Consider the following 24,223-nt stretch of genomic DNA (forward strand, 5'->3'; position numbering starts at 1 on the left):
TTGTTTGTGCATTTTCAGAAGCACAGTAAAGCACGACAATTGATTTAATTGATGGTTCCATATGGGTCCCGTTCTAAACTATGCAGTTTCCTGCACTGTATTTTTGGAAGAGGTGCATGGACTTTTTTTCATGCAGGAAGATACATTTTTCGGTCCATAGACTTCAATGGAAATGCATGAAAAATGTACATGAATTTTTTGGTAGGGTTTTGTGTTTAACAGCCAGTGTCTTCCACCTACAAAAAAAATACATGAAGCATTAAAATGCATTAAACGCGAGCGAGCTTGAAAACACATGAAAAATGCGCTGCAAAAAACACACCGAAGGCCCATAAAAAGCACATGCACAGGCGTGTTATGTTTGAACTTGATGGACTTGTGTCTTTTTTTCATCCTAACTATGTGAATCTAGTCTTAGTTACAGAGCTGTCTTTGTTTATTTAAAAATGTGTTTTGTAAGTATTAAACTTCTTTTATAGGCTTATGGTATCCTTCTGTTAACATGGTTTTAATGTATATGATGATTCTGTGTATAATGGCTAGTTTAGATACCTTGTGTTACTGCAGAATGACTTTCATGGATGTTTGTGTTCTCCTGAAATCTTCCTACGTCTTGTCAGCTTACACTGCACTGTCAAATACACTGTCTTCCTCCCTATGTTAGCTTGCGCAAGCAGAAACTATCCTAGACTTACTTTTGGCATTTGAGAAGAATCTGTGAAATTCTTATTAAACTCAATCTTTTCTATCCCAAACACTTACAGGCTTATTAGGTAAAATGAGTAAAGTGCAATACTTATAGAAACCAATTAAATGCTATCTTGTACTGAGGTTTTCAATAAAGTGTACCGTACATTTGTTTACATCAAGTCAAAGAAGTCTTCTCTGAAATGGTCTACCCTCCATGAGTGCACAACAATATATACATTGAATAGAACGCTTAGGCAAGCCCTCATACTATTTAATAGTTGGTAAACCTAACACAGATTGTAAAGCTAATCATTTTACATTTTTTAATTGTTTTAATATTGTAGTAAAAAATAATACTGCAAGTAATTTTTTTTCTTCTACGCTTTAGATCACATTTTACTTACTAGGTTTGAGTCTGATTTGGATTAAAGCGCATTAAAACGGTAGTAAACTGCATTTTATTTTATTTTTTAAACCCTGTAAGACAATTGCATAGCATACTAGTACATTATGAAATACCTTAGAACAAAGCCTTCCAGCGGCACGCTGTCACCACTGATGGTCGCTTCTATCTTCACCTGGTCTTCCATCCGGATTTGAAAATTCCGGCTGTCTGATTTGCTGCGGTTTACGTCACTACTGTGCATGCATAAGCCACAGAGTTCTGAAGGGAAGGCACGGGCATGCTGTCCCTACAGAGCGCATGCGCCGTGACCTCACCGGCTGCATGCAGTGTGAATATCTCCTGAACAGTGCAAGTTTAGGAGATATTCACAGTACCTACAGGTAAGCTATATATAGTCAATTAATCCCATGACAAAGTCTTTTATGACGAAACATGTTGGGGCGTGGCTGTGCGGCAACCATCTGAAGTGAACGTGTGACGTATCAAGGCCGATCAAGGAAGTGGAGATCCAGGAAGGAACAGCAGGGAGGTGGTGAGCGATCAGTTGACACCTTGGGTCTGTTGTGACCAATATACTCGGTTTTCAGTTCATCTCTGAACGAGTGTTTGCTGTGCAGTGTGTTTCTCTATTTTTTGAGATTCGTGTGAGTGCTATATTTGAAGATTTAAGTGTGTTATTAAACTGATTTTATGGTATCACGCTATTCTGAGCACTTATTTTATTTACATGCGGAGCTTTCTGGCAGCGAATTGGTTGGAACTGGGATTATCTGCTATACCTACCATTTACACGAGAGTGTAAGGCAATTTGAGTAGGGATGAGCTTCGTGTTCGAGTCGAACTCACGTTTGACTCGAACATCGTATGTTAGACAGTTCCTCGAAATACGAACGTTGCGGGCCGTTCGCGCCAAATTTGAATGGCGTGTCACGGCCCATAATTCAATGAGGCATCGCAGTGCATTGCTGGCTGATGATTGGCAAAGCATGCACTATGACTCGCATGCTTGGCCAATCACAGCTTGCAAAAAACGAAGAGCCATAATTGGCCAAAGCCAGGGTGGCTTTGGCCAATTATGGCTTAGGGGGTTTAGTACACGCCCTACACTATAAAAGGCCGCCTGCAGGTCGGCCTTGTGTAGTGTGTTGCGGTGGTTACGAGAAGACCGAGAGAGAGTGTCATTTCTTGCAGGTAGATAGAGCAGGCAGGCAGGCTAGTCAGAGTTACAGTGTGTAGAGGATATATATGCATCCCAGGTGTTGTATATATATTTATACACTTAATAGTTTAGCTAGATACGCTCTTCCTAATTTACTGACAGGCAGGCAGGTGATTGTGCTAGCTGCAGTATTCTCACGTGGTGTACTGTCCGTGTCCTCTGCAGTGTGCACCTAAAGCTACGTAGTGTGTACTGTCTGTGTCCTCTGCAGATTGTGCACCTAATGTAAAGCTGGTGTTTCCCATATTTACTCCTAGAGGCAGGGATCTGCTCATATTAATACTACAGGCTGGGGATATTGCTGCAAGTACTTTCACGTGGTGTACTGTCTGAGTCCTCTGCAGGCCATTAGTATGTCTGAAAGGACAACAAGGAGAAGCAGAGAGTCACGAGCCGATAAAAGAGGGCGAGCAGGCTCTGCGTCTAGAGGCAACAGTGCTGGTCATGGACACGGTGCATCCTAATCAGCACGTGGCCGTGGCACACGCTCGGCAGCTGGACGTGTTGAGCCGCAACATGCTGAAGACTTGGTAGAGTGGATGACCAAGCCATCCTCATCCTCTCTCACCCAGGCTCAGGGTACTTTGTCTGCAAAGCAGCTGCCAACGCAGCCTCTTCCCTCTGCTCATTGACATCAGTCACTCCTTCCCTAGCCCCACCATGTCCTCCTGAGGAGTCCCCCGAACTGTTTGACCACAGTGTTGGGTACATGCTGCAGGAGGATGCGCAGCGTTTTGAAGGCGCCGATGATGGTACACAGCTAGAGGAAAGCAGTAACATGAGCCCAGAGAGAGGGGGTGCCCAAGAAGGAGAGCAATCTGGCAGTCATGTTCCCCCAGCTGCAGCATACTGCCAGGTTTTCTACAGTGATGAGGAGGAAGGGGATGATGAGGTCACTGACTCTACGTGGATGCCTGATAGGAGAGAGGAGGAGGAGGAGGCACATCTCCAATGAGGCAGTATGTCCTCCAGGGGCCAGCTTAAGGACAGCACACCGACTGCATCACAATGCAGAGCTACGCATGTGCAGGGCGCTGCTGTTTCTCAGCGTTATTCCAAAAGTTCTTTGGTGTGGGCCTTTTTTGAGACGAGTGCATCAGATTGCACCACTGCTATTTGCAACATATGTCTCAAGCGCTTCTCGCGTGGCCAAAACATCACCCGCTTGGGCACCACATGCTTGACCAGCTTGACCAGCAAGCGTATAGACGGCAGGCCCCTACTTTCAAACATCCAACTTACAAATGACTCCTACTTGCAAACGGAAGGAGACAACAGGAAGTGAGAGGAAATCTACCCCTAGGAAGGGAAATTCTCTTCTGTAAGAGGTGTCTCCAGTCCACTGATGCTTTATCACCAATCCTTGTTTCACTAAAAAACCCACATTTTCAAAAAATCATTTGTCATTGGGACAGAAAGTGAATTAAAATCTTCTGAACAGATGCACACAGACAGCAAAACAAATGTTACAGGGGTGATAACCCTTCTCTATGTTTTCAGAAAAGCTTAAAAATAGATTTTATGGCTGGAGCTACACTTTAAAAAAGTACCAGTTCACAATTACAAACAGATTCTACTTAACAACAAACCTACAGTCCCTTTCTTGTTTGCACCGCCTGTATAATGCTGTTCAAAGTATATAGGGGCTTGTAATAACCTGGGGGGAGGGGGGAAACCCATGCTATTTTTCTCAATGATTTTCATCCATATTGCAGGGACCAGACATTACATTAAAGCCGCAAGCAGTTTTAAATTACTTTTTTCTTATAGTAATCTCATTTTGCGCAGGGACAGTTCTAAACATGTGCCACTTCACAGGCATACTATAGACACCCAGCAGGTACAATATTTAAAAGAATTTTTAATTATTTATTTATTTCACTTCAAGCATCATTAAAATCACTGCTCCAGAAAAAACTACAGTTTTTAAAACTTTTTTTACATTGATACATGTTCCCTGGGGCAAGACCCGGGTTCTCAAACCCGTTTTAGGACAATAACTTGCATATTTGGCTTTAAAATGAGCACTTTTGAATTTGAACGTTTGAGTCCCATAGACCAGTGTTTTTCAACTCCAGTCCTCGGGGCACACCAACAGGTCATGTTTTCAGGATTTCCCTCAGATGAAACAGCTGTGGTAATTACTAAGGCAGTGAAACTGATCAAATCACCTGTGCAAAATAATGGAAAGCCTGAAAACATGACCTTTTGGTGTGCCTTGAGGACTGGAGTTGGGAAACACTGCCATTTCAATGGGGTTCTAAATGTTTGCGCGAACGTTCAGTCCGTTCGAAGGTTCTGGTGCGAACCGAACAGGGGGGGTGTTCGGCTCATCCCTATTGGTGAGTTTTGCATCTAACGGGAGAGGATTCACTGACACCGGGTGTGGTGGAAGATTGGAAGCTATTATCATTATTTTTTCACAAACCTACTTGATGTGATATATGGACTTATATTTAATTAATATTTTAACACATTTATATATATTTTTGGAATTTGTGCACATATTCACTTTTGTCACATGGTGATGTTTATGGACATTAGCATTATTTTTGAATACCTGTGAAAACTGATATTTCATCTTATATTGTTTACAGCGCTGCTTATATTTTATTACACTAATTTTGGAGTTTTAGACTATGTTTTTCACAGTTTGATTTTTTAAAAGTAGCTGCTTCACTTTTTTGCCAATTTGATTATCACTATTTGTTCATAAGCACAGTGGTGGGAACACAGAAAGGGCGGATTCATCTTTGTTACCATTATTTACAAGCTATATTATAGGCTGACCTGTAGGTTCAACTGTAAAAAAAAAAAAAAAAAAAAGAGGTTTAATTCCACTATAAACTGCAAAGACTTTAAAGCAATATTAAACCTAAAACCCAAAATGTATTTTATATTGCAGCTTCCTAATCCTTAGATTTTTTTTGTCTTTTTTTAAGGTTTTAACCCTCTGTTTTCACCTGGTGATCAAACCAGTAATATCTCCTGTGTTAGGGTGCCTACTCCCTGAAAGAAAGAGGACAGAGACACCTTTGAAAAGCAGTATTATTTATCTGGGGGTAGGGAAGCTTTGTATGTACTAGCAGATTTAGATGCACTAAACAAATTAAAGCAAAGTCTAGCTAACATTTTTTTTCAGAAGTTACAACAATTGTGTTCCTTTTGGGATAAAGGGTTTACATAAAGTAATAAAAGCTGAACATTGTAAGCACCCCTGTTACTGGTAAATGGTTTGTCTCAACCCCCTTACTAAAACATCTGCAGGACAGCTTATTATGTTGAAAAACAACAGAGTTACTGGCTAGGTGGGAAAAAAAAAAGAATAAAAAAGAAAAGAAAACAAATGCAGCCATGGCATCTAGGAATTGGTGAACTGCAATATTAATAATTATTATACATGATTTATATAGCACCAACAGTTTGTGCAGCGCTTTACAACATGAGGGCAGACAGTATGGTTACAATACAATACAATACAATACTGGAGGAATTAGATATAATAAAATGTTTACTTTTGGGTTTAATATTGCTTTAAAGCCTCTTTTACATGGGTTTAAACATGTTCAGTTTGTTTTTTTGAAACGTTTACCAGAGGTGGTGATTGGGTAACATTTATTATTGCAACCTAACACATGTGAAAAGTCTCTGGAACATGGGTTAATGTTATAGCTTAACCCGTGTTTGTCATTTTGCGGATGTGAAGGAGGCCTTAATCTCTTAGGCCTAGTACACACGAGAGGATTTTGATCCGATGGAGTGTACTCACCATCGGATCGAAATCCGCGCCGAAATCCCATCGCGATGACGTGTCGCGATGCTGTCATATAAGGAATTCCACGCATGTGTCGAATCATTACGACGCATGCGGGGGATTCATTCGGACGGATTGATCCGGTGAGTCTGTACAGACCAGCGCATCAATCCGTTGGTATGGATTCAAGCGGATAGATTTTAAAGCATGTCTTAAAATTTTTATCCGCTGGAAATCCATCCCAGGGGATAAAAATCCGCGGAAACAGATCCGCTGGATTGTACACACCAGGGGATCTATCCGCTGGTGCCGGTCCGCGGATCAATTGCAGCGGATGGATCCTCTTGTGTGTACGGGGCCTTAGTAGCTCCATCACTTCATATCTATCTCTTCCAAGTCAGCAGGATATACATTTCTTATCTGTCAACAAAAAGTAAATTTTAGGATTTTAAGCAATTATAAAACTCAGTAGTTTAGACTACTCTTTGCTTTACTGTTAGGATGTTTTATACTTGATGCCTTATACTTCAACTTCATCTGTGACGGTAACAGTCCAACATTGTCAATCACATCTCCAGATGTTTCTTCTGCATCCCTTTCCCGTTGGATTTCCTGCTACGGCCAGCTAAATATTCCCAGTAGTTACGAGTTAGTATAGTATAAAGTAGAGGATTAACACAGCTGTTAGCATATGTTAAGCAGGTAACGCCAATGTTTAGATAAATCTCAGCTGAATGACCCAGTGCTGAAAGTTCCTTCTGATAACATTTGGCTAGCTGCCATGCCCAGAAAGGTACAAAACAAGCCCAATATACAATGATAATTGTAAATATACGCAGCCCAACACAATGCTTTTGTTTTCGCCTTGATTGGTGGACCTCTAGGCCAGAGATCCAATATGCCCTAGCTAGGCAACTATAGATGTATACCAAGATGAAGCCAGGACCTAGTATGCTGGTGCAGAAAAGGACTGTTAAGTAATTTCTGAATGAATCTTGTGTCCAAGTGGGAAAACAAATCTTCTTGCCGGATTCATAATGACTGTCCTGTAACCGTATCATACACATCATTGGTAAAGTGAGAAAAAATGATGTAAGCCAGATTGCCAGACTTGTTACCTTTCGGTGACACTGGGTAATATGTGCCTTGAAAGGTTGCACAATTACCTGATATCTCTGTAGACTCATTGCAGTGAGGGTGTAGATGCTAGCATGCATGGTGAATAAGTCCATGCTTAAAAGAACTCTGCATCCTATATCTCCAAAGTACCAGTTTTGGGCCAGGTAGGTGCTTAGAACAAAAGGAATCGTTGAAAGGTAAAGTAGATCAGCCAAAGCAAGATTTATGACATTGATAAACAAGGAACCAGCTGGCCTGGGTGACAAGACAGTTATCACGAGTACATAAATGTTTCCAGACAAGCCTAAGACAAACATAATAGCAAGTACAGCGCTCAAGCTGGATGTCACCAGAACCTCTCCATCAAAAATACCTGGAGTTTCCATGGACATGTTTTCCTCATAATGACCTTCCATTTCCTTTACTGCCACCTACTTCGCAAAAAGCACGATGGATTGTGTGTCATGATCAGTAATATAACAAATTCTTCATGTATTCATGGTGGCAATGAAAAAAAATAACTCAATCTACAATCAGAATCCCATCTCTCTTGTGTTGCCTGGCTTCAGTCATGGTCTCCGAAGAAGTTCCTGTGTGTAGTAAACATTCCACGTCTACCTTTCAATGATAGTGTGAGCGTTTCTTCAGTTTGATAAATAATTACGATAGAACGCTAGTCTTAATCCAGGTAAGCTTTAGCACTGGAAATATTTGGATATATTGTGCCTGTGTTGCAGCATTCTATTTGCTTGGTCCATGCTCATTCCTCACCTCAGCTTCAGATATGCTGAACAAACAGCGACAAATCCCATTCACAAAGAAGTGTGCAGACTGAGACAAACCTGTTAAATTCGTGGTCTATTAACCATCTCCCCACACTCCTCTCATTACACTTGCTGACTATATGAACCTATTGCACAAAGCAATAACATATTTTTGCTTTTAAGACTGTTAGAGAAGATTATACTCTACAGTTTACTACCTTTAAATTGTGTTTAATTCAAACATAAAAACATAGAATTTTTCATTCTCCTTAAAATATTTAAAGTATATTTAAAGAGGAAGTAAACCCTCATCAAAAAAACAACAACAAAAAAAACACCCTGCAAGACAAAGACATAATGAGCTAGTATGCATAGCATACTAGCTCATTATGTATTACTTAACTCCAATCAAGCCCCCGCAGGGGTCCACGTCCCCCCCACTCAATGACACCACTCCTGCGCATGCGCGCGGGAGCTGCCGGTAACAGCATGAAGACTGAAACAACAACACATAGGTGCCATTGCTTCAGTTTGCCCCAGTGTACATGTGCCGATGACTTTGGCACATGCAGACACAGGGGGATATCTCCTAAACTTGCAGGTTTAGGAGATATCCTGGGTAGCTACAGGTAAGCCTTAATATATGCTTACCTGTAGTATAAAGTTATAAAAAAGGGTTTACAACCACTTTAAAGCAAATGTTTTGGATTGAGTAGGAGAAGGGAAAACTTAAGAAATGTATTACATTTTTGTTGCCATCTGTGTTTTATTAGGGAGATTTCCCCACACTTCCTGTCCTGTAGACTCAACAGGAAATAAGAGAGTATCTATCCAATATGAAGGATATCCCCTCTTGGACAGCTGTCATGAGAACAAGGGTCCCAACTGGAAGATTTTTCCACTATTTCTGTTTTGGTGGCAACTCAAAATTTTGGAGTTACCCGTACTTTTATTCCCAGTGACACTGGAGTTTAGAGAGAGTAAATCTTCCTCATGGGATCACAGATAAGAATACAATACAAAAAAAGTGGTCTATCCAAATCTTAATATTGTTTTGCATTTTAAACTTTAATTGAATGTTAAATATGTCCCATTTCTGGAATCTAGGTGATAAACTGCCATACAAATATAGTCATAATTACATATGCTTGTGCATAAAATTTTATAAAAGGAGGAAATGTATTTTAAAGTCCAGTAATGAGATGTCCTGATAGCTGTCACGAGAAAATGAAAAGTTGGAGGACTTTGATAAGGAACATGCTATGTATGATGCTTTAACCTCGATTGGACTAAAAAGAGAGAAAATCAGAGTTAGTAGCAATCTATAACAATGAAGAAATTACACTAATGTGGTAAAAAAAAAACAGCAATTTTGGAAAAAGGTAGGATATTTAAAGCCTAAAAGGGGTTGTAAAGGTTTTTTGAATTTTTTTAATTTTCTAAATAGGTTCCTTTAAGCTAGTGCATATTGTTGGTTCACTTACCTTTTCCTTCAGTAAGCTGTTCTGGCTGACTAACCCCCAGCCAGAACGGCTCGGATGATGGTGGCAAGGTTACTGAGGAGAAACAGGAAGTGAGAAATTCAGACAAAGAAAAAAAACATTTAGAAGGGAAATCAAAGGAAAAGGTAAGTGAACCAACAATGCACTAGCTTTAAGGAACCTATTTAGAAACTTAAAAACAAACCTTTACAACCCCTTTAAGCTTTATACGGTTGCATTTTGCCTCTCTTAGGTCCCCATAAAGGTACTTGTACAACTGTATTATTTATTCACTGTTGATTGCTAGTAATTATTTTGTTCTATACATATCACATGTCTAGCAAAAGGAAGTTTTTTTGTCACAGGGTAGGGCTCTTTATATATTTATTTCACTTTACAATTATATTACCTTTATCTTTCCTTGTCTTTCTTTATCCCTTAATATATATTTTATTTTAAACTAGACACCATTTAAAAACATAATCTTCACAAATAATTTAAAATTAAAAATAAAATAAAAAGAAAGTAGAAATGTTACCTGCATAATATTCTCGAATATTCATAGGAAGACTGGTTACTTTCTTGAACGCACTGAGCCAGTTATCTCGGTCTGTCTCACTCTCACATGTAAATAGGTAAGTACGATCAGGGGTACTTATGGATATACCATAACTCCACAAGTTGCCTTGTGTACCTGGAATTGTTTCTGGCTTTACTTGGTATCCATTCTCACTGCTTCCCAAAAACACTTCACCTTTGGCAAAAGCATCCTAAGTGAAAGAGATATCAAACAGTGGTCAAATTCCATACAGAAGCACAGTAGGCCTGATTTTCTAGAGAAAGCCAACAAAATGTCCTTACATATGGATAAAGACTTCATTATACAGGAAATTGCTATGGCAGTGTAAGTCACCATAGAATGCTGGCTGTGGTAAGTGACATCTAAAGCATATCTAAACATGAAATGTAAAATTTTATATATTGCAGTTTACAATTCCTTACATGTAGTGTAGGAATTCATTTTTTTTTTTTTAGAAAATTTTCCCCTTAATTTTCATCTGGTGCAGGTATATCATCGTGGACATTATAAGCGTAATCGAATCGTGAGGCCTGTGAAGATGCGGAGCCCTAATTATACTCACACTACACTAACACTACACACTCGGAGTCACAATAACACACTAAGGCCCCTTTCACACGGACGAATAGAATGGTGCTTTTAGCTGTGGATTTTACCGCAGCTAAAAGCACACAATGCTTTCCTATGGCCCCATTCACACACTGCGTTTAGCTGCAGTTTCGTTACCTGCCGTTTGGTGCAGATAGAAAAAATAAAATTGACTGCGTCCTGGAATGATTTGGCGGAGCTATCTGCACTTAACCGCAGGTAATCGCAGTGCACTGTGTCAGCTGCATTTGGTATGAATCATGAGGGGGAACTCCACACCAAATTTTAAATTAAAAAACGGCATGGGTTCCCCTCCAGGAGCATACCAGGCCCTTGGGTCTGGTATGGATTTAAAGGGGAACCCCTATGCCGAAAAAACGGCGCGGGGGTCTCCCCAAAATTCATCTAGACCCTTATCCGAGCGCGTAGCCTGGCCGGTCAGGAAAGGGGGTGGGGACGAGCAAGCATGTTGAGGGCATGCGGCCTGGTATCCAAGTCGGATCCCTGTTCAATATCGTGCCGCAGCTAATCGCACTGTACAAATGCAGCTGATCGCTGTGCCTGGAGTCTTGTTTTTTACAGAAAATAAACATGCTTTTAACTGTGGCAGAACAGCCGTCCATGTGAAAGGGGCCTAAATCTCTAGTAGCAAACTGAGCCCACTCTATTTCCACTCCAACAACACAATGCAAAAGGTTCATGTGGGAAGGAACCTTTTATAGTGTGGGGTAGGATAATAAGCACTGAGCCATGATTGGGCAAAGTCAGCCCTAGAATGCACTGCAGTGCATTGAGGGGCACTCGGCGGGCTAACATCCTGCCATGCGCCCCTCAAATTCAGGTGTTTTCCCGAACAAATGAACAGGCAATGTTGCGCCGAACTTTTGCTTGGCTCAAACTGTTTGCCCAACTCTACTCTGAGTCACTTTTCTGGTAGTCTCACTATTCTTAGTGCTCCGACAGCATTCATCTTTTAGATCTGGCCTTAAGAGATTTAGGTGGAAATTTTGGATGACTCATAGCTATCTCTGCTGATCATGCAATGAGACAGTGTGGTGATTCACATCCTATGAGCGCTCTTCTGTTCTGGCATGCTGGGAACATTTGATATGATTTAAAAAAGGAAAAAAATGACAGGAAAGAGGGTCCAAAGGAAATGGCACAATATTTTTTTGAATGTGAGGACCGGACACAATCAAATCTGAAAACAGACATGGGCTAAAATATATGTAACATTTACAATGTACAGTGTTTTTTACTTAATTTAGCAGCTATAATACAATGGAAGATCTTACCAGGGGGTCTTTGAAGTACATGAGCCTTCGTTGATCCAGAGTAAACCACCTCTTCTTAAATGCATCAGTTGGCTACAACAACAAAACATGAGACACCTTCTTAGTGCTTTTGTAATATAATGTACCAACTGTAAAAAAGGCTATTTTTCCCACAAATATAATTGGTAAATGATCAGTACTATTATGATTTTATTCAAGCAGCTTATCATGGTTTTCCTTATTTTCTTAAAATCTTTGATCCCAGCAGGGTATAATCTCAATGTTAAGTGAGGCCTAAAGCAGCTATGGAACTTAGAACCTAACTAGATTTTTATTTGCATTTGGAAATTTGTGAACATAATACGGGAAGATATAATGTAAGTATTCTACAGTGTGAATTACTTTTTTTCTAAAAAAGTTCTACCCATTGATTCAGTTGGAGGGCTTTCTGATTCCTTTAGTCCCTTATCATCATAAGTTTAAAGCAGAGTTCCACCCATAAGTGAAACTTACGCTAATTTTGTCTCCTCTCCCCCTCCGGTGCCACAATTGGCACCTTTTGGGGAGAGGGGGGACAGGATACCTGTCTTTAACAGGTATCCTGTTCCCACTTCTGGGAGTCTGTGGCGCAGTCCATGATGTCACTGCTGGGCTCCCTTCTCCTCCCCCTGTCGCTGGGTAAGTAGGAGAGAGGAGCGGGGCCTCGCGCATGCACAGTAGGGTTTGCGGCCTGAAGCCGTAAGGCTGCACTGCCAGGTTCCCTTACCCGCAACGGTGGCGGCAGCACCCGACAGCTGATGCAAACATCAGCTGCGGTGCCGACATCGCTGGACTCCAGGACAGGTAAGTGTCCTATTATATAAAGCCAGCAGCTGCAGTATGTGTAGCTGCTGGCTTTTAATTATAAATTTTATTGGGCAGACCTCCGATTTAATTGTTGTACTTTCTCATAGCAGCACATGTATCTGGGATCTCTAAATTTCTAAAGTAAACCTCAGGTGTCAAAGATATTCTGTTTCTCTAAAGACACAGTCCTTATGAATCTGGTTACAGAAGCAGCAGATTTTTCACACTGTACCCATAGTAATCCTAGCACCCAAGGCAGGGGCGGAGGGAGCGGATGCCCTGGGCGCTACCATTTGTGGACAGGAGGGGGGCACAGGTGAAGTGCCAGCAGTGTGCTTCACTGTACACATTAGCCAGCGCCGCTAGCTGTACTGTAGTCATCTGTACCTTATACTATAATGTGCTGAGTGCTGCTCCTGCACCCGCCTACACAGTCCATACCAGCCATACCTGTCAGCGCTGCTCCTTCTCTCCCCCTATGAAGGAACTTTGTAGTCCCGTCCTGGCAGCGTGACATCACTCACAGCCGGAGGCGGGATAGGAGGAGAGAAGAGAGCTGCTGCTGAATCTGTGAGAGGAGCCGCCGAGGAGGAACCAAAAGAAGTTCAGCAACAAAGTGTGTGTATTATCGCCTGGACTTTCACCTCTGGCAGCCCTCTCCTCTCTGACCTGTCACATAACACATAGCCAGTAGAGGAAGTTTTCTGCACAGCTCACTTCCTCTACTGGCTTTTCTGGGTTAGATCTGGGCACTCACTGCTGCTGCCCTCGAGCCCAATTCTGCTCCCAGTACTGTAAGCTACAGAAATTGATTGCAGAGGCAGATTGTCCCTGCTTGCTGCTACTACTGGTACATTGCAGCATGGAACCCAGGAGCTCTGAAACTCCTCCTCGGTTCTGTGCTACAGCAGGCAGAGCTCTCTGTACTCTGCTGTATTAAAAAAAAGCCTGTGCATACCATAGAGACTGGTGCCTGTCAGAAGAGGTGAGGGATTGCCAAAGCCTGAGGTGCAGAGAGGAGTGCACTGTAAAGGTGTGGGGGAGGGGGGAATATGTGCTGAGAGAGGGAACAGTGAAAGGGGGGGGGGGTGTAGCAGAGAGGGGATCTGGGGTGGATTGTACATGGAGGGGATCTGGGGTGGATTGTACATGGAGGGGATCTGGGGTGGATTGTACATGGAGGGGATCTGGGGTGGATTGTACATGGAGGGGATCTGGGGTGGATGTGTGCAGAGAGGAGAACTGGGAAAGTGTGGAGGGGGGTGGATTTGTGCAGAGAGGGAGAGGAGAACTGGGAAGGGGGAGCCCTGTGCAGAGGGGAGAGCTGCAGAAGGCAGGTTGTGCAAAGTAAGAGCTGTGGAGGGTGGGGAAGGTTGTGCAGAGGCGAGAGCCATGGGGGAAGCTGGGGGTGCAAAAGTGAAACATGGGGGGTGGCAAAGGTGAGAGCTGTGTATTCGGGTGAGCTTTAGATTGAGGTGCAGAGATAATGGGGGTGCAGAGGTTAGTTGTGGACTGGGGGTGTAGAAGTGAGATGTTGATGGGGAGGGGCAAAGGTGAGCTGTGGAAGAGGGGACACAGAGGTAGAATACTTGAGGGAAGAGGGATTTTTGCTTGGGGAGGACCAGGGATGGGGGACAGTAAAGCATACAGAGTTCAGTGAGCAAGCGTATGTAATGCATGGCTGTATGTTACATATTAAAGGCCTTGGGATGGTACTACTGCATGCTGTATTCTGTACAAAGGGTTTTGCGTTACATACTCCTGGGCCCTGCATTCTGTATGCTGATCTGCATATTACATATGCTTCACCACTGCACGCTGTGTGATACCCTCTGTTACATTTTCCTGACCTCTGCACTCTGTACACAGGGCTATATGCTGCATATACCGGAGCACAAGGGATGCTTTGCATTGAATGGAAGTACTGTCCCTTTTGCTGATTTTTTTCTGTGCCTTGTGTGATACGCACTTCTCACCACTGCACAGTACACATTCCCGACCAGTGGCAGTGGCTGACCAGTGGCAGTAAATTAACCCCTTTGTGCTGCATTAGTGCATTAATTAACCCTGACACTGGTGCAACTAATGCAGCACAAAGGGGTTAATTTACTGCTACTGGTCAATTACTAATGCATCAGTGACCAGTGGCTTTGACAGAGGAGTCAAACAAGATAATACATGGCAGGTAGTCATGGCTGACATTTCCAACCCCATCCATAAGACATAAAAAAGAGGTTGACATGTCTTTGGGGCAGGGAAGGGGGAATAAGGAAGACATTCTCATAAAAGGTCATAGGAAAAGCCCCAGTGAAGCAAGGAGGACTGGGGTACTTTGTTTCAAAGTAGTGTAAGAAAAAGAGCCCCCCCTCATGTAAAATACAGGGGGGGGGGAAGCATACAGTAACTACCACTGTTTGGGGTAGCAGGAGAGAAAATGTTCCATTCTTGCAAAAGCCCTTATAAGAGAGAAGTACCTTTTAGCAAAAGGGAAGGGTTCTGAGTGGGCAAGTATACCTGCGGAAATTTCCAGAGAGGCACAGATAGTCACAGCAGTGACGATGAACGCCGATGATAATTGTGGGGGGGGGCCGTAGTTTGCCTCCTTCGCCCTGGGCACCAAATGACCTTGTCCCAGCACTGCTAGCACCCCAAGAGATCAGTCATAGGCTTCACTTGGGACTACAGGAAAATTAGGGCACATGAATATAGGGACATTCTGCTACAGCCTCTCTCAACTTTTTAACCCCCAAGTAACCTTGAAACAATTTCCAGAACACTTGCTAAACATGATTATGCCTTCAGCTCATGTAGCGTAGCATACTTAGTAAGTTGTGGAATGTTTTAAATGAAAGAATAAGCCCTCATTCACATTGAATGCATCTTTGAAATTCTGCGACTTCACAGCCGCATGTCAGTGCCATTTCGGGTGCGACTTTGAAGACATCTGTGCGGCTTCATGCACAGATGTCTATTCAAGTCGCACGCAAAATCCCCAAAAGTAGTGCAGGAGCTACTTTTTCAAATCAATGCGGAACCGCAAAGTCAGCGCCGCACCGATTTGAACAATGCCATTGTTGATAATAGGGTGCAACTTGTCAAAGCTGAAGTATGCTGATGGGGAATTCTTTCTACAAATACAGGGAACTGCAATGGGTGCTAACTTTGCACCATCTAATGCAAATCTGGCCATGGGTTTATGGGAATCCAGGTACATTTGGAACAACAATCCATTTGCCAGTAACCTAATATTTGTTAGCCGCTTCATAGACAACATAATCATCGTCAGGGACGGCCCCCCAGACCAAGTGAAGGATTTTGTAAAACATTCCAATAACAACTCATTTGGACTCTCCTTCACATATGTCCAAGACTCTAACACATTAGCTTTCCTAGACTTGGAATTGAGCCACCATGAGAGGGCAATACAAACAAAAAAACTATACCAAACCCACTGCAGGAAACTCTCTGCTTCACTATAACAGTTGTCATTACTCCAAGTGGACCCAAAATATCCCCAAAGGCCAGTACTGCCGACTTAGAAAAAACTGTACCAACACCACAGACTATATAGAACAAAGTCACCTGCTCAAAGGAAAACTACTCGATTAGAGTTATCCAGAGTTCCTTGTTGAGCAGGCACACAATTTCTACCTTGACAGCAAACCAACACGCACCGACAAGGAGACGTTTGACAATTCCACCGGATTTATCACCAAATTTCATCATCAGTGGAGAATATTCTGGGCAAGCAATGGAACATTCTGGCTGAGGATCCACATCTAAAAATCATTTTACCAGAAAAACCTAGGGTCACATACCGAAAAGCACCCAACCTTAGGAATAAAATTGGCTTAAGTAAATTAAAACCAGATAAACCCATACACGCCACACAATTATGTTTCTTCCCTCTCAAAGACACGTTCCGTTGCAAAAAGGCTCAATGTAAAACGTGTGCTTTCGTAAAACGCGGTAAAAAAAGAATACACTGCCAAAGGAAAAAAATATAAATTTGATGAATTTTATAATTGTTCATCAGATTTCGTCATTTACTGTTTGACATACCCATGTAACTTGTTGTACACCCACTCCAAAAACTTTTTGGAGAACACTGTCACCTAGTAGAGTAAGGAAAGGACAAACATAGCATCCCTCGCCACTTTGCTGTCATAAAGAATCAACCACAGGCTTTGAAGTTTGGGTGCTGGAAAATATACCCAGGGGTCTTCCAGAGGCAGAGAGATTCCACCGGCTTTGCGAAAGGGAGACCTACTGGATACACTCTCTGGATACCCTCTCGCTAGGAGGGTTGAATGAGGAATTAGAGTTGGCGACCATCATATATCATATAACACCACACACCAGTTCACACACACATTACTCCATTCCTTCTTTCTTCCCTCTACCCTTCTAAATCCCCCCCAAAAAACTCATCCCCTCTCTTCCTCTTCCCCCCCTCAAAGTTTTTATCCCCTTCCTCTGGTTTTGTCGTTCATATTTTAATGTATGTACAAAGCCACACATATATTTTTTTTATGTTCAACCCATTGATGAGTAACAGAGGAATTTCTCATTATTATTGGAGGAGAGCGTCATGGTGAGGCGTTTTATGTACTCCTGGTTCATGTGGCTGGCATAAGTGGAGGAGTTTGAAATTCTAGCCATAAATTACGAAGAGGGGCCCCTTTTGGTTAATATACATATTACACCTGGCGCATATGACCTGCTTAGCAATTGAAGATCATAGATTTCTGGTGATCTTTCTGTGTGTATAGTTTTTGGTCACTGAGGTGGATGGATAACAAAGAAAATAAAGATTTTCTCTATAAACATTCTCTTATACACTGGACTTTTTAAATCATGGACACATGAGTTTGTTGTACAATTGTGTGTATAGGGGAATATTGCAGATGTCTCTTCGTATAATTATTTTGAGAAATAATAAAGATGTATCTCTGCGCTGTGGTGGAGCGGCATCTGACACAGATAAGTAATTTACCAAGCCTTTAAATAATCTTAAGAAAAAGTGTGTAGCGCCAAAAGTAAATGAACAGGGATGAAATATAAATAATGGGGGTTATTTACAAAAGGCAAATCCACTTCGCACTACAAGTGCACTGCAAGCTCTGAAATTAGGCTCTGAAATTAGGGGAAGCTCCGCTGATTTTCTCATCCAATCCTGTGCAAAAATGCAGTTTTATTTTCCTTGCACGTGTCCCCCTCAGATCTACAGCGGCTGCATCTTGAATCGAAATCAACAATAAAAAATTTAAAAATTATGAAAAATATAGATTTAAATGCACAGTCCCATGATAAATGCACAGTCCCAGCAAAATAAACTTATTGATGAAAACACAGTAGTTAAGTTCAAAGATGTGCACAAAAAATTGTTGGTGACTTGAAAAGTGAAGAGGTGATCAAGTACAGTGCTCCAGAATCATCCACCGCACCCCTGTGAAATGGACACTCACCGGAAAAGCTGTCTGTCTTTGCAGCAGCAAACACCTACTCAGTGTAGATCCACGATCTGTTGTGGGGAAGGCTGTTCAGAAACTCACACCATCCAGATGTAGCTGTAGTAAATAAAGCTCACCAGGAGCCAGATGAAGTCTCCATAGTGTAGTATTTATTGTATTTGTATGTTAAAAGACAAAATAAAATGAATCATAAAAACATATGACAATGGGTGCCACTGCTGACCCGCTATCGGACAGTGGCCTGACGTCAGCACTAGGGTCTCCTCGCTGACACGTTTTGTCCAATAGAACATCATCAAGGACCCCTTCATCTGGCTCCCGGTGCGCTTTATTTACTACAGCTACATCTGGATGTAACGGCAGCCAGCTTTTGCAGTGAGTGTCCATTTCACAGGGGTGCAGTGGATCATTCTGGAGCACTGTCCTTGATCACCTCTTCACTTTTCAAGTCACCACCATTTTTTTGTGCACATTTTTGCACTAAACTATTGTTTTCATTAATGAGTTTATATTGCTGATCCTATCATGGGATTACATTTAAATCTATATTTTTCGCTATATTTTTTTTTTATTGTGGATTTCTATTCAAGATTGGACATATATATATGTATATATATATACACAGATATAGATATTTATCTATATCTATATCTAGTGACTTTCTGCAAGAGGCACAAGTTTTCACTGATTATTTATGTTTCATATATGGTTATGATTTATTGATATATTGTCTGAAGGTCTTAGCGTTAGTATACAAATAACTACCTGTATGGCTACAGCTTCACAGTGATCACTATCCACAATCCAATCAGCTGGTTAAACCATGTTGTTTGGGAGAAGAGTTAAATACTCCATTGAAACTGGATGCCCTGTATGTGTACAGATTGTCCAAGAATCAGCAGAAGTCTGTTACTTTAGAAAGGAACTTGCAATCCCTTCATGTGACCTCCTAAAAAGAGGAGGTATGATGATAGTGTGGTCTGAAAAAAATTATGTGGAGAGAGTGAAGGAGTGGTGCTGAACAACATGTCACCCTCGTTTTCTCCATAATTTGCAAGTCGGTAACAAAAACGGTCAGATTTAAATCTCATGGCTATGTTTATCAGCCATGTATGGTGTCACGTTTGACAAAAAGTCGTTTGCAGTTTGGAGTCCGATGCATTTCTGTTCACCGGTTCAGGTGTGATTAATTTGCTAATTTTCCCCTAAATTCGCACCTGATCCGAGCCCAAAAACGCACAGGACCCTTTTCAAAGCTGCACCGCGGCCTCCCCGGACATGTGTGAATCGGCTCCCATGAATGCCGGTCACATTCACATGTTATGTAAATTGGGATGCGGTTCAAAACCCATCCAATTTGCATATATGTGGACCCAGCCTAAACAACAATTAACGAAGAAGAAATGTCATGAACCTCCACTAGCAGGGCCTGCAAAAGACTGTTAATGAAGCCAAGTTGTGAATAGCTTTTTGTAATTGGTAGTAAACAGTCTAGGAGCAATACACACTTTTGAGTCTGTTTGTTTTACAAGAAACGAAACAGCCAAAGCCAAACCCTATCCATACGAGATAATTCCTGCTGTAATAAAGTCACCTTTCTAAAAAGTGGTTACACTGATGTTTAAGGAGACACCAGTCAGTTAGATATTGAACACATTGGATTTTCCTAAGAGAAATATGCATGAGATCAAAATCTTATTGTTAAATAATATGCTGGTTGTTGTATTGTGAAAACTTGTCATATTGACACATAGGTGTGCCCAAGATTACTGACATAAAGGGTGTCTGAGATGAGCACAATAATGTCTTGGCATGGCAGAGACTAAAGCAGGCATTTTGCAAAGGTAAGAATTGCAACAGTGAATGCTGTGAAGTGTGCATGTTTCTGTTGAAGCGCATGGTGGCAACTACTATGCGTATGTAAAGGGTTAGGCCAGGTTCACATCTGTGCAGTGCTTATGCATGTTACACACGTTTCTAGATGAGCAGCCATTAAACTTGTTAAACTTATTAGAACGCAGGTTTTATGACGGCGCACCAAAGAGGCAACATGCAGGACTTTGATGCTCTTTCATGAAAATGTGCATTCCAATTGAGTTTAATGGCAGTGCACCTAAAAACGTGTGTAAAACACGCATAGTAACGAGATGCGGAAAAAATACATCACATTGATGTAAATGGGGTCCTTAACCATTCAGTTAACCTGGCCTAGTGATAATCATTCAACATTTTCTGGTGCTTTGATTATTGTCCCAGAGCTGGAAAATCTCTGCATGGGGTGAGGCTGAATGTGTGATCGTCACAGAGAGCATTACATCTCATGTCGTTATGAAGCTGGAATTCTTCATCGTGACACCAACCCAATAGGTTGCCCTCTGACAAGTTTTATAGCCCTAAAAAATCCCAGATGTTCTTGACTGATAGAGAATTTTGTAATTATTACACCTGATATACGGCATTTATTAGCGTATAACACTCACCTTTTTACCCTGAAAATAGAGGGTAAACTGTGCCTGCGTGTTATACACAGGGGGCTGTGGAAAGATTTTTTTCTGAAACTTCCCTCTTAAAGTTAGGGTGCGTGTTATACACCTGTGCGTGTTATACGCCGATAAATACGGTAATTCCCTTTTTCATTATTACCTTTGGTCCTGTTTTCTCCATGTAGCCTTCTTTTATGAAGTTCTGAGGCAAACGTCTTAGGATCTAGAAATAAGAACAAAAACAAAATAAGAACAAAAAAATGTCCTTGAGAAAAAAGTCTACTTAGTTGAATACCTAAATTGAAATTACTGTAAACAATCTAGTATAATCTAGCAAACATATCTGAAACGTGTTTAACCACTTGCTGTCTTGGGTGATTTCTAAATTTTTCGCATATATGTTAAAAACAGCATATTTTTACTAGACAATTTCTTAGAGCCTCAAAACATTATTAGCCAGATTCAGAGAGAGTTACGCCGGCGTATCAGTAGATACGCCGTCGTAACTCTGAATATGCGCCGTCGTAAATTTAAGTGTATTCTCAAATTGAGATACACTTAAATCTAGCTAAGATACGACCTCCGGCGCCGTCGTATCTTAGCTGTCTATTTACGCCGGCCGCTAGGGGCGTGTACGCTGATTTATGCCTAGAATGCGTAAATCAGCGAGATACGCCTATTCACGAACGTACGCTTGCCCGTCGCAGTAAAGATACGCCGTTTACGTAAGGCGTTTTCAGGCCTAAAGATATTCCACCAAAAAGATGGCACAGCCAATGTTAAGTATGGACGTCGGAACCACATCAAATTTTTAAATTTTTACGTTGTTTGCGTAAGTCGTCCGTGAATGGGGCTGGGCGTAATTTACGTTCACGTCGAAACCAATAAGTCTTTGCGGCGTAATTTGGAGCATGCGCACTGGGATACGTCAACGGACGGCGCATGCGCCGTTCGTTTAAAACGTCATTTACGTGGGGTCATGCTTTATTTACATAAAACACACCCACCTCTTCACAATTTGAATTAGGCGCGCTTACGCCGGCACATTTACGCTACGCCGCCGTAACTTAGGACGCAAGTGCTTTGTGAATACAGCACTTGCCTCTCTAACTTACGGCGGCGTAGCGTATATGAGATACGCTATGCCTGCCTAACGTTAGGCACGTCTACGTGAATCTAGCTATATATATTTTCTGAAAGCCCTGGAAAAAAATGGTGGCTATTGCAATTTTTATATAGCATAGTTTTTGTGCAGCCTTTTATCAAATGCAAATTTTCAGGAAAAGATGCGCTTTACGTGAATTTTAGTGCATATGAACACAATATAATACCACATTTTTTTAACAATATAAAAGATAATGTTGCATCAAGTAAATAGATACCAAACATGTCAACATTTACATTCGTGCATCTGTGAAACGGTGATAAACTACAGTACCTAAAAATATCCATATGGGATGCTTTAAAAGCCTTTCAGTTTAGAGTTAAACATGAACCCTAGCACTAGAACTATCGCTCTAACCCTAAAGTTTGCGACGATACCTCACGTGTGCAGGCAATCACTGCTTAAAAACGTGTGCATTTGCGAGTGAGCACAGGGGTGCTTTAATATATTTTTTTTATTTGATAAAAAAATAAAATTACACTTTAAAAAAAAAAAATATATATATATATATATATATATATATATATATATATATATATATATATATATATATATGTATTACTATGTACTCTATATAAAGAGATCAGGTGTCTCTAAAGCCCTGTACACACGATCAGTCCATCCGATGAGAACGGTCTGAAGGACCGTTGTCATTGGTTAACCGATGAAGCTGACTGATGGTCTGATGTGCCTACACACCATAGGTTAAAAACCCGATCGTGTCAGAACGCGGTGACGTAAAACAACGTGCTGAAAAAAACGAAGTTCAATGCTTCCAAGCATGCGTCGACTTGATTCTGAGCATGCGTGGATTTTTAACCAATGCTTTTGCATACTAACCATTGGTTTTGACCGATCGGTTAGGCGTCCATCGGTTCAATTTTAAAGCAAGTTCTAAATTTTTTGACCGAAGGATAACTGTGTACGCGGCCTAAGGCCCCATACACACGATAGAATCCATCCGCTGAAAAATCCCAGCGAATGGGTTTCAGCGGATAGATCCTATGGTGTGTACACTCCAGCGGATCTGTTTCCGCGGATATTTATCCCCTGGGATGGATTCCAGCAGATCAAATATTTGCTGACATGCTAAACAAATCTATCCGCTGGAATCCATCCCAACGGATGGATCCGCTGGTCTGTATAGACTCACCGGATCCATCCGTCCGAAGGGATCCCCCGCATGCGTCGTAATGATTCGACGCATGCGTGGAAAATCCTTATATGACAGCGTCCTGCACGTCGCCGCGTCATAATCGCGGCGACGGCGCGACACGTCATCGCCAGAGGATTTCGGCGCGGATTTCAATGCGATGGCGAGTACACTCCATCGCATGGAAATCCGCTGAAATCCTCGAGAGGATTTATCCGCGGAAACGGTCTGCTGGACCGTATTCGCGGATAAATCCTCTCGTGTGTATGGGGCCTTAGAGTAGGTCAGGAGTATACGTAGTTCACCTTGACTGCTTTCGATCACAGAGGGAGAACTTATGTTTGGAAACATTTTTTTACATACTGCAGGTTATACAACATTTTTGAAATATTTTAAGTTTTTATATAAGTATGCATCAACTAAACCTTCAAAAATATTTCATCGATACTATTAGCCACTTCAGTCCCGGAAGGTTTTACCCCCTTAATGACCAGGCCATTTTTTTGGGATACGGCACTGCTTTCATTTAACTGACAATTTTGCAGTCTTGCAACGCTATACCCCCAAATAGATTGATGTCCTTTTTTTCCCACAAATAGAGCTTTGTTTTGGTGATATTTGATCACCTCTGCGGTTTCCATTTTTTGCGTTATAAACAAAAAAAGAGCGACAATTTTGAAAAAATAAAAATAACGTTTTTACCTTCTGCTATAAAACCCATCCAATAAATGAAATTTTAAAAATCTAATTTCTTCATCAATTTAGGCCAATATACCTATTTTTGTTTAGAAAAAAAATCACAATAAGTATATATTGATTGGTTTGCGCAAAATGTATCGCCACAAACTATGGGATTATTGTATGGCATGTTTTTACTAGTAATCAGTGATTCTTAGCAGGACTGCGACATTGCGGCGGACAAATTGGACACCTAACTGACACTTTTTTGGGAACCAGTGATATTATTACGGTGATCAGTGCTAATAACACTGGCAGTGAAGAGGTTAACATCAGGGGTGTTCAAAGGGTTAAATGTACGCCTAGCTGGTGCTTGTTAACTGTGTGGGGGTTGCTTTGACTGGATGAAGACAGGGATTGGTGTTCCTTAGCAGGAACACCGATCTCTATCTTCTTCTCTGTTCTGCCTCTCTGGGGAATGATCGCAGGTGGCCGGTGGTCACCTGGTCCGCCGGACACGCTGATCAGCATCCCCTGTGTCTAATCAGT

General features: G+C 41.6%; 2 protein-coding genes across 2 annotated transcripts in view; both read right to left on the reverse strand.

The window, feature by feature from the left end:
- Positions 1-6,374: 6,374 nt before the first annotated feature.
- On the reverse strand, positions 6,375-8,527 carry LOC120945380 (urotensin-2 receptor-like). The gene has a single exon (XM_040359507.1). It carries the CDS (start codon positions 7,602-7,604, stop codon positions 6,636-6,638), a length of 969 nt encoding a protein of 322 aa, XP_040215441.1. The 5' UTR covers positions 7,605-8,527; the 3' UTR covers positions 6,375-6,635.
- A 472-nt stretch (positions 8,528-8,999) lies between these two features.
- LOC120945381 (arf-GAP with dual PH domain-containing protein 1-like) overlaps positions 9,000-24,223 on the reverse strand; it is a 50,502-nt gene continuing 35,278 nt past the window's right edge. Inside the window, exons 8-11 of the mRNA XM_040359508.1 lie at positions 20,839-20,901; positions 11,897-11,968; positions 9,972-10,203; positions 9,000-9,241 (exon numbers count right to left, since the gene is read on the reverse strand). Of these exons, the coding sequence (XP_040215442.1) occupies positions 9,213-9,241; positions 9,972-10,203; positions 11,897-11,968; positions 20,839-20,901 (396 nt within the window). The 3' untranslated portion in view covers positions 9,000-9,212. The remainder of the gene's footprint in view (positions 9,242-9,971; positions 10,204-11,896; positions 11,969-20,838; positions 20,902-24,223) is intronic.

Source organism: Rana temporaria, chromosome 7 (genome assembly GCF_905171775.1).
Source record: "Rana temporaria chromosome 7, aRanTem1.1, whole genome shotgun sequence".
Classification (NCBI taxonomy): Eukaryota; Metazoa; Chordata; class Amphibia; order Anura; family Ranidae; genus Rana; species Rana temporaria.

What these genes read in the sequence shown, in the direction of transcription:
- LOC120945380 (XM_040359507.1), bottom strand. Translation starts at nt 7,604, where the DNA reads ATGGAAGGTCATTATGAGGAAAACATGTCCATGGAAACTCCAGGTATT.